The sequence below is a fragment of the Danio rerio genome, chromosome 25 (assembly GCF_049306965.1).
Source record: "Danio rerio strain Tuebingen ecotype United States chromosome 25, GRCz12tu, whole genome shotgun sequence".
Taxonomy (NCBI): domain Eukaryota; kingdom Metazoa; phylum Chordata; class Actinopteri; order Cypriniformes; family Danionidae; genus Danio; species Danio rerio.
The window spans coordinates 39,962,501-39,973,575 of NC_133200.1; the positions used below are offsets into that span (position 1 = coordinate 39,962,501).

Consider the following 11,075-nt stretch of genomic DNA (forward strand, 5'->3'; position numbering starts at 1 on the left):
ATTTTATAGACAGGACACCAGATAACTGTTCCCATGCTCCTCAGCAGCACACTCCTTACCCCGAGCACACGTCACACATGTATATTTTAATTCTCATTTCATTTCATTGTATTACAATTTTTCATTTTATTTAATTTGTCATTTAATTTGAATTGTTATTTAATTTATTTGCAATTAATTTTGACTGTCAATTAATTTAATTGTATTTTAAATTGCAACTTAATTGCTATTTAATTTCAATGTCATTTTAATTGTAATTAGTTTGTTTCAATGTAATATCAGCAGCATTGCCTATATTCATAGCAACACTTGTTCAAAAATTTCAATATATAAATTTACAATCATAGCCATTTCTTAATAATCAGCATTATACAAAAAACAACAACACACAAATAACAACACTGATAAAAGTCACACATTTTTATAGCCTTATAAATAGTTATATAATACTGTAATTATATATATATATATATATATATATATATATACTTATTCTAAATATTAGTTTACTATAAATATTGCATAAATAAATATTGTAAAGTTCCTTCAGAAGACACCTTTTAAAATATTTACTGAATAAACATATGTTCTTTAATACAATTTTTAAATATGCATTGGACTAAAGTACGTTTCATAGTCGAAATATTACACAGGTTACAAACAGGTTTCTCTGCTGAGGACACATTGCAGATGAGCTATTACGCACACAGCTGACATAAGTAAGGTGTACCTAATAAAGTGGCCGGTGAGTAAATATAGGTGTGTGTTTACTGACCCCGCTGATGGTGGACTTGCAGACCTCCACAGCCACAGACTCAAACTTAGGGTCCTGCGTCAGGTTCAGCTTGTAGTTCCAGAGCAGCTGAAAATAATGGAGGAGAGCAATGGTCTTACTTTTGACTCTCAGAGTCGAACCCTGACACCTGCGCCTGAATAACTCATTCATCTGTGATAAAATCTAAATTATATAATCTAAATCACGTTAAACTCAAATTAAAGAGTGAATATTTTGCATTCCATAAGTTGTTTTACTTTCAATTATCAGAAAAATTATTATTAAAACAAATTGTTGAATAGTTGATTATTGATCATTAAAACACAAGAGAGACTCAAAAGGCATTGAAAAACCAAAGGAAAACCTAATAAAATGTGGATTTATTAGGCATGCACTTGAGGAAAAGGTTAATATTTGCAATTTAATTTCTATAAAAAGGTCTAAGAGCATTTATTCCACAAAAAAAAACAACTGAGATTTCTCTTTTTCCCCCCCAGAAAATGACTTTAATAGAAGAATTACAGGCCAGAACAACCAATGATTGAATCTGTTATGAATTAAACTCCGGGTTACACCAGAAGAGTTCATAAATAAAAATTTGATGAAGTCAAACATCTGCAATTTCTCATCTAAAAATTAATGCAAACATGAACCAAAATGAAAACCAGAGCCAAAAATGAATATCATTAATTAAATAATTAAATGAAGAATATCAGTTAATATAAGTAAATTACAAATTTTAAACAAATATTAATGCAAACATCTGAAAACGGGACACTTTTTAATACTTTATGTAAAAAAGCAGCTCTCTGCAATGTTGAAATTGGGAATAAATGTGATCAGTCATATGATGATGTTTTCCTCAAACACATTATTCAGAGCTCAGTTAAAGTGGAACTGGGTCCTGCAACGTCAGCAGATGAAGAACTTTAACATCAGATCAGCATTGATGAAGAAATAAAGCACAATGAACACTTACATGATTGCAGTCGGCAGCGATTTCAGTCTCCTGAAGAGAAGAGAAGAGTCATTTCATTATTCAGCATTCTTAAAGGCACAGCTCACTCAAATATATTACGTTTTCATTTACCAATCCCACACTTATCTTAAACGGGCAGTTCACTTAAAAACATTAGTTATGTCCTCATTTACCAATCCTACACCTAACTAGTGAACTGTCCATAAGACAAGTGTAGGATTGGCAATGAATGAGTGTGTATGGGTGCATCGGCTGTGTAAAACATTTGCTGGAATAGTTGGTAGTTCATTCCGCTGTGGTAAATAATGCACTGAGCTAAAGGAAAATGAATGAATGAATAATGATGAAATGTAATTTGAGGTGTACTGCGCCTTTAAGAGTCGTTAGTTAGTAGGCAAACTGTAAGCATTAGCCTAGCACTGTGTGTGTGTTAGTGTGCTGCTGTTTGACTGAGGTGTGTGTTGTTGACTTTTAGGCTTAGAGAGAGTGTGTGATTGTGTGTGTAAGATAATAAAAGAAGCTCACGAAGACTCTGATCCTGCTCCACATCCGCTTTGACCATCACATTGATTGACTTTGTAATATATAACTGACTCTAAGATGTATTAGAGCAGCACGACTACTATAACAACACACTCATTTATTCCTGATTAACAGCCAATCAGAAGAGGACGAGCGTTTAAAGAGACAGTGCTTATGATGCACATTACTGATGCTGGTATTATAGTTCGTGTGTGTGTGTGTGTGTGTGAGAACAGGTCTGCTGTGTGTTAATGAATGAACCACCAACTATTCCAGCATGTTTAAAGAGACAGGCAGAGCAGTGTTCAGCAACAGTCCCGTGACTCTGAATGAGATCATATAATGACAAACTGACTGCAAACACTAGAGAAAAAGCATCTAAAACATCTGACATATGGACATATAGAGGAGTAGAGACTGAAAACCTGTCAGACTGCAGCTTTACTGCATTATTTACATCTCCTTCCTGATGTGTAGGAGAGGGAAAATGTGCACTGGTATATTACAGAGACTCAAAGCTAAGCTCATCTCTAGCCTTTTTTCCTCAAGTTTTATGTCCTGATGTGCGTGTGCGGTGTATATTTATTATGTACATTAATACACACATTTCAGAAAATATACAACCCTGCAGTGGATTGGTTGGATCTTGATTTATGATGTCCAAACATGTACAGAACATAAGCAGAACTGAACACGAACATATCTAGAACTAAATGCGAAGATACCTAGAATAGAACCAGAACTAAACCCGAGTATATACGGAACAGAACTAGATTTAAGCCCAAATATATCCAGAATGTAACTACAACTACTGCAAATATATCCAGATCATAACCAGAAATAAACCTGAACATAACCAGAAATAAACGTGAACATATCCCGAACATAACCAGAAAAAAACCCAAACATAGAGAACATAACCAGATTTAAACCCAAGCATATTTAGAACATAACCAGAATAAACTTGAACATATTCAGAACATAGATCAAAATGCAAACATATTCAGAACTAAACGCAAACATATACAGAATATAACTTGAATTAAATGTGAACATATCAAGAACAGAACCAGATTTAATCCCAAACATAACCAGAAACAAACCCAAACATATCCAGAACAAAACCAGAAAAAACTGCAAACATATCCAAAACAAAACTAAATGCAACCATGTCCAGAACATAACCAGATTTAAGCCCAAATATTCGGAGCATAACAAGACCTAAATGCACACATATCCTGAACATAATCAGAAATAAACCCAAACATATCCAGAACATAACTAGAACTAAATGCAAACATATCCAGAACTAAACGCAAACATATCCAGAATATAACTAGAGTTAAATGTGAACATATCAAGAACACAACTAGATTTAATCATAAACATATCCAAAACATAACCAGAAACAAACCCAAACATATCCAGAACAAAACCAGAAAAAACTGCAAACAAATCCAAAACAAAACTAAAATGCAAACATGTCCAGAACATAACCAGACAAATGCGAACATATCCTGAACATAATCAGAAATAAACCCAAACATATCCAGAACATAACTAGAACTGAATGCAAACATTTCCAGAACATTAAACTGAAGTAAACCTGAACATATCAAGCACTAAACACGAATAGATCCAGAAAATAACGAGAAATAAACCTGAACATTAACGGTACACAACTAGAACTAACTGTGAACAAATCCAAAACATAACCAGATCTAAACTCAAACATTTCCAGAACTAAATCCGAACAAATCCAGAACATAACTAGAACTAAACCCAAATTTATCCAAAACTTAACCAGAACTAATCCCCAACATAATCCACTATTCAGCAGGTTTGCGGTGCAGCATAAAAAAAAGACAATCTGCCATCATGGTACTTAAAACCCAGGGTTGGTGCAAACTAAACTAAAACTTAACTGGCTAACCAGCTAATCCAGCTTCATGGTACAGGTCCCAGCAGCTAAAAGCCTGGCCAAGTAACAAAACATTGCTAAAAACAGCATCTAAATCCAATTTAAGACACAGTAACCCATCCTGACCCCGTACAGTCTGAGCTGAGAGATCCACTCTGGGTTTACGCACTCCTTAACAGGATTAAAGCTACCGATTCTCCATCTGATCTCTCATCTGAGGGAAAAGAACACCGTGATGACACAGAGAAGCCTCAGATATAAGAACATCAGCCTGCTCCACATCATCTGAACACTGCACTCTTTAATTCAGACTTTAGCCTCTGGCAGATTATGAATAATGGAGGTAAACAAACGCTCTCCATTCACTCCTCATTATATTCATACGCAACAACGGGGGACACTGAATGGAGAAATCAGCAGCCTTACTGTGTAAATGAATGACTCTGTCAGTCCTCGGAGTCAGAGGAAACCCTGCTATAAGCTGTTCATTACACGCATCATTCAAATATACCATGGTAAAAACAACTTGGGGCTGCACAATATACAGTTTCAGCATCGCTATCGCAAAACAATAATCACATCGCAAAGATATGCAATGCTGAGTTGACTTCACAGTGTCATTTTTACATGTGCATATCCAAAACCCCAATGCATGCACAGTTCATTCCGCTTTTATCTTTGCTTCGTTGCATTTATCTGTGCTTGTAGATTGTTTGATACATGTTATGCATGATTTCCTCCTCTAGAAAATCCTGCCAAATGTATTCTGGTTGATTGGGAACACTTTAGGGACCAATTCTCAATATTAACTAGTAGCTTATTAGCATGTAGTTATTGAGATATTGGCAGCTTATTAGTACTTATAAAGCACATGTTCTGGATGATCGTAATCTACATCCCTATAATCAATACCTAAACTAGCTTAATAACTATTAATAAGGAGCAAATTTGGAGTTTAGTGAAGCAAAAGTCAAAATGGTTTGCTAAGAGCGAGAGCTGAACCTTAAAATAAAGTGTGAGCAAAAATAATGTCCAAGTATAACAATACATCACTATTTATATTGGCTGAAAAACTCAATATCGCAATGTCCGATTTTTCCAATATCGTGCAGCCCTAAGGGCAACCAAAAGAGAAACAACAAATCATGTGATGAGAAATAATCTGTGATTTTACAAACCTGTAGTGCAATAACAAACGCTTCAAGACATGACCTGTAATGTCAATAATCAGCCAGAGGAATGTCACTAATGTAGAGCTGCTTTCATCAATTAAAATCACATACAAAAACAGTGTACACTGTTAAAAAAGCAGCATGAATTAAATCATGTTGTCTGAACACATATCGATTAAGTTCATTCATTCATTTCAGCTTACTCCATTATTTATCAGGGGCTGCCACAGCGGAATGAACCACCGTATTCGTTAATGGCGCATGTGTTTGGACTGTGGTGGAAACCGGAGCACCCGGAGGAAACCCACACCAACACGGGGAGAACATGCAAACTCCACACAGAAACACCAACTGACCCAGCCGGGACTCAAACCAGCGACCTTCTTGCTGTCAGGCCACAATGCTAACCATTGAGCCACCGTGCCCTCAAGTTAACTCATAAACATAATGATTCCAGTATTTAAGTCAACTTAAACTTAAGTGGATTATACTTGGGAATTTTGTTGTTTCTGTTCAATTTAAATCAGTTCATAATGTATGTTTATATAATAGTATATGTATTAAGATGTCATATAACATGCACAACATATATTATTTACATAACATTTGTGCATGTATATTAGGGCTGTACAATATATTGTCTGAGGATCGATATCACAATGCGTGAGTCACAGTTTACACTAACATTACTAAACACAAGAGTGAAAGCCTGAAGCAGTGTACTGATGCTGTGACACGTTACCTGATAGATTCAGAAGACAGAAGAGGCGTTAGATAGAGACTAGATTAATTAAAGATCACCTTTAACAACTATAGGGAAACGCCATCCAGCGGGACATCCTTGATAGACTGTCCCACGTGCACAGCTCTCTGGGGTTTTGTGCTCGAAGCACCCGCTGACTGCTGGAGCTCAGACGTGCAGACTGCAGCTCATGACAGTGTGTGTGTGTGTGTGTGTGTGTGGTCAGGTAATGTGCGTTTTCAGTGGTACAGTGTGGACGGAGATCTTTTCAGAAATGCTAGTTGAACCGTCAGTGTGGATGTGTATCTTTTTCATTCTTGAACGCCATTTTAACACTAAGCTGTATTAGTGTATACAGGCCTGAGTGTGTGTTTTCCGTGAGCGGGTTGCTGCTGTGACGGGGGCGGGGTGGAGGATTGCGATGCCGGCTCAGCATCATGATGTCTATCGTGCTGGAATCTGTCATCGTTTATCGACCCAACCCCAGTAAGTTCCCAGTATCATGCAGCCCTACCGCCTGCTGTTTTCCTCATACCTATAATTCTGCTAATAATAATAATAATAATAATGCACCATAATGAACTTGACTGACAGAGAGAGCACATGATGCAAATTTAGAGGCTGAGAATAAATTAAGACCTTCAGCAATCAGCAAGCGGTCAGATATTTAGAGATCATCAGCATCTGCAACCCATTGAAAAGTTAGAACAGTTGCTGAGGCTTTTACGCTCCATTCACACGGGGCTTCAGCGTCAACGCTTGACTGAAGGCGTGTTTGAAGTTGGAGCTGAAGCGATCATCATAGCAGCGTCAGCCAATTAAATTCAGTCCACAATAGGCCACTGTCTAGCTGGTGTATTTGCATACTGCGATCTGATTGGCTGACGCTTCCGTTGATGCTTGAAAAGTTGAGCTAGTCCCAACTTCTGCAGCGAGCAACGCCTCTGAAGCGGCGCAGACGGATTCACAATGCAGCTCGGCAACGCCTGACGTCACACATTCAAAGTGAACGGGAAGCATCGACGGTTACACGGGGTGTTATATCTGTATGTTGAAGCACTTCCAACTGAAATCGAATATTGAGTAGGGGGCGGAGCTTTCAGTTGTGTATCATTCCCTCCTATTAACCCAGGGGTGTCCAGCCCTGGAGGGCCGGTGTCCTGCTTAGTTTAGCTCCAACTTCCTTCAACACACCTCAATGGAAGTTTCTAGTATACCTGGGAAGAGCTTGAGAAGCTGCTTCAGGTGTGTTTAATTGGGGTTGGCACTAAAATATGCAGGACACCGGCCCTCCAGGACTGAGTTTGGACACCTCGGTATTAAACTAATGGTAGGTAGTTTACAGTCTTCTGTTGATTTGCTGGAGTGCACACTGGTCAACTAAAGTGGTTCGAAATTGTGTTACGCAACACAAAGTAGCCATAAAGTTAGTGTTAACCTTACATCGCATAGACATTATCAGAAGAATAAATGCATGAATAACACTACATTACACATTATAAAGCACTCACAATCACAAGCAGCTTAATCAGCGAGCTCCAGCAATAAACGGATGTGACAGATCACAGTGAAGATGATCAAACATCTCACAGCAAACACCACTGCTAAACCTGCTTCTGCTTTCAGTACGACTATGAATGATCCTCGAACTCACACTGGCAGCGTTTACCACTGAATACAGCACATGATCAGCAGCTGAGGTGTTCGCTGGCATAGTAGTTTATGCTGTTGTTTAGTCGTGACATTGCACCAATAGCAACGGTTTATTACTTTTTTTAACTTTGCACACCACTGGCGCAGACGGTTCTGTTAAAGGGTCACGAAACACTAAAACACATGTGTTGAGCTGTTGACAGTGGTATATGTGTCCCACACTGCTGAAAACACTATTAGGACACCTATATCTCACTAAAAAGTGTAAATTGGTTGTTTTTGTGTTATTTCAAGCAAATTCGTACTTCCGGTTTGAAACGAATTCTTAAAGCTGCGTCACGGTCATGACATAATAGCGTGTATTCCAGCGTGCAGACTGGACGTCTGTGCCAGAGTGTGTCTTATTACATCTTACAGTGTGATGCATTAATGCATGAGTAAAGCTTGGTTCAAACCAATCAGCGCGCTCTATTGTGCAACTTCATTAATATTCATTACTGTCACAGTGTTTAGACGACAGAGACGCCACGTTGTGTTGGCAAAACAAGCGTGAAGTGTTGCTTTTATAGTTTGCTGCAGTGAAGTTTTGTTTTCATTTTCTCTCTGTGAGAGCTCAGCTGGAGTCACGTGTGGATTAACAGTGTACGCGACGCTCGACAACAATAACTTACGTGTCTAAGGAGGATTATTGTTTACCTGAGAGCTGTTCTCATCTGCAAACGCTGAGATCCGGATTGGCTTGTAGTCTTCTCTTAATAAAGACGCGGCTCTAGTTACTGGTGATTGTCCTGTCTCTACAGATTTGGCAAGTGAGTGACCAGCACTCTTTGTTTATTCAGTTTGTTCGTATCGAACTAAGTTAACTATTGCACAGAGTGTAAACATGTTAGCACCACAACCAAACTTTAACCTCGTGTAGGATTTTCACCACATTTAGTGACCGGAATAACACACGCGGGTTTCTGACACTATCTGCCGAGTGCATCTAAGTTTCCAGGAAATGCTGAGTTTTTTTTTTTTCTCATTCGCCGTGCGGTATCAAACATTGCATGAAAATACACGCTTAGAGCAGCTCCTCCAATCAAATGTCTCTTTGTCGCGAGGGACATGAATGAATTCCCTGAATAAAAGAGCCAAACGGCAGGTAAAGTCCACCATTTAATCATTTGGCAAATAATTCTACTACAGATGTCCATGTAAACACCATCACTTTCTCCCCTGTGTGTGTGTGTTTTTACTCTGAAACCCAAACAGACACTCCCACACCATGCCTCTTTTCTTCCTCCGACACACCCCCTAAACAAAGTTGGACACGCCCACTTTTCTGACTTTTTCCAAAGTAGAGGAGTGAACACCCTGCTGAAACGAGGGGCTTTCATGGCCCTTTAATAACAACCTTTAACATGGAAAAGTTCACTTTATGGAGTGCTGCGCGGTGTGCAGTTAGGACACGGTGGTCCATTCATTCAGGAGTCATTCAGCGTCTTTTCAACTGCAGAAAACAATGAAAAGAACCTCTACATGCAGGTCAGAAAACTGCGTTTACAACATCCTAACCAACTGAAGACATCAAATAAAGACGGGTTATCAACATCAAACGTGCTGTAGAGAAGCCCATACTGATGCTGACACCCCAAAACACCTTCATTTGGATTTCAGAGGGATTTAAAGTCGTCACTGTAGTTTTTACTTCAGTATGTTGACGTACTTCCAAATAAAACAGAATATTGAGCAGGGGGCGGGGCTTACTTTTGGCGCATCATTCCCTCATAGCAAACTACCTGTAAGAGGGGCGTGGCTAAGAATATCATGGCTGAAGGGTCAACAGAGGAGCCACTTCAAACTCAGAAGCTCAGACTGAGGCAGTAGTTTTCCCCAGTGAATTAACTTGTGCTGATTAATGGAAAACAACAGTACATTTTGATTTCAGACGGACTTTAAACGAACAGGACCGAGCGTGACGTCACGCGGAACTCAGCTGACTCACTCCGCGCTCTTGGGCGTATCAGTGCGTCCTAAGTAGGCAGCTTTAGAGTTTGAAACACGGCCAGAAACAGCAAACACACTTCCAGCCCCTCCGTTAGTCGTGATAACTCCATTTTAGCACCTCGAACCTGAGAAACGTCACGGATGCGTCATTCAGAGGCCTTTTCTTGCCGCGTCTGCTAACGGCACACTCAACGGCTTCTGCTCTCGTTATCCGTGTTATTAGTGTTAACGTTAACTCATGAGTGTCGCAAGAAAAGCTGCGTGTTACTGTATTCATCATTATCATCATCAGTGAGTCGCTACTGTTTCACTCACACACACAAGCACGCACGCACACACATATACGTTAAACACACACACACAACTCTCCACAGACACACACTGGGCCGGATTTTCTTACATCTTTGCGGTCCTGCAGGCACTCGAGCACGGCCAGGTTGTTGTTCCAGGAGTGTTTGGGGCAGATCCGGCTCACGTCTTCCCGACAGGCCGCCTCCTCTGCTAGCTTCCAGCCGCCGCTGCGCCGCACCGACGCCCCGTCCAGCGCCGCCGCGTTCTTGGCCCGCTCGGCGTTCTCCGCCGCATTTTCGGTGCCCACGATCACCGATTTGAGTCCGCGAGAGGAAGAGATCCAGCAGGAGAAGAGGATCAACAGCAGCAGGCGCTGCACACGTCCACACGCCGCCATCTTCGCTCGGCGAGATTACGAATCCTACTACGGCCAAGAACGCGCTCATGAATATTCATTAGCGCATGCTGACGTCCGAGTCCTGAACGCGCACTGCCTGATTAATATTCATGAGCTGGATCCCCCGCCGTAGTAGGATTGGTCGTGGAAGCAGTGCGGAATTACGGTGTTCGAGGTGCTCACCGGTGGGTACAAACACCGGCCACGTCGACTGAAGAATAAACGATCGGAATATAAATGAGATAATTAGCATTCAATTGGGAATAAGATAAAATAGGCGTAGATTTGAGCTCATGTCTTTAACTTGTCTCTATGTAAATGCAATGTATGGACAGGGTTACAAGTTTTGTTCAAGTGTAAATGATGACACCGCTTCTGCAGTCATTTGTGGTGTTGTCACGTGACGCATGTTACTTTGCTCAGCATGGAACAATTAGTCGCTATAGTAGTTAAATTAGCTTGATTAATTTAGTATTTCCGTTTCATATCAGTCGAAAATGTTTAAATAACGTTTTAAATGGTTAATTCTACAATAACGCGGATGTATCCTCTAATATAATAAAGGTAATGAAGCTGAAGGAGCGACGCGCCCTCTAGAGGAGGAGTTTAGTCCTGCAGGAAATTGTTATCAGCT

At 39.9% G+C, this 11,075-nt stretch overlaps 1 protein-coding gene across 1 annotated transcript in view; it reads right to left on the reverse strand.

Annotated features, from left to right (window-relative positions):
• The window catches only part of glg1a (golgi glycoprotein 1a), a 28,836-nt gene extending 18,189 nt beyond the window's left edge, over positions 1-10,647 (reverse strand). Inside the window, 4 exon segments of the mRNA XM_001332448.9 lie at positions 776-862; positions 1,755-1,784; positions 10,154-10,273; positions 10,275-10,647. Of these exon segments, the coding sequence (XP_001332484.6) occupies positions 776-862; positions 1,755-1,784; positions 10,154-10,273; positions 10,275-10,490 (453 nt within the window). The 5' untranslated portion in view covers positions 10,491-10,647.
• Positions 10,648-11,075: the final 428 nt, after the last annotated feature.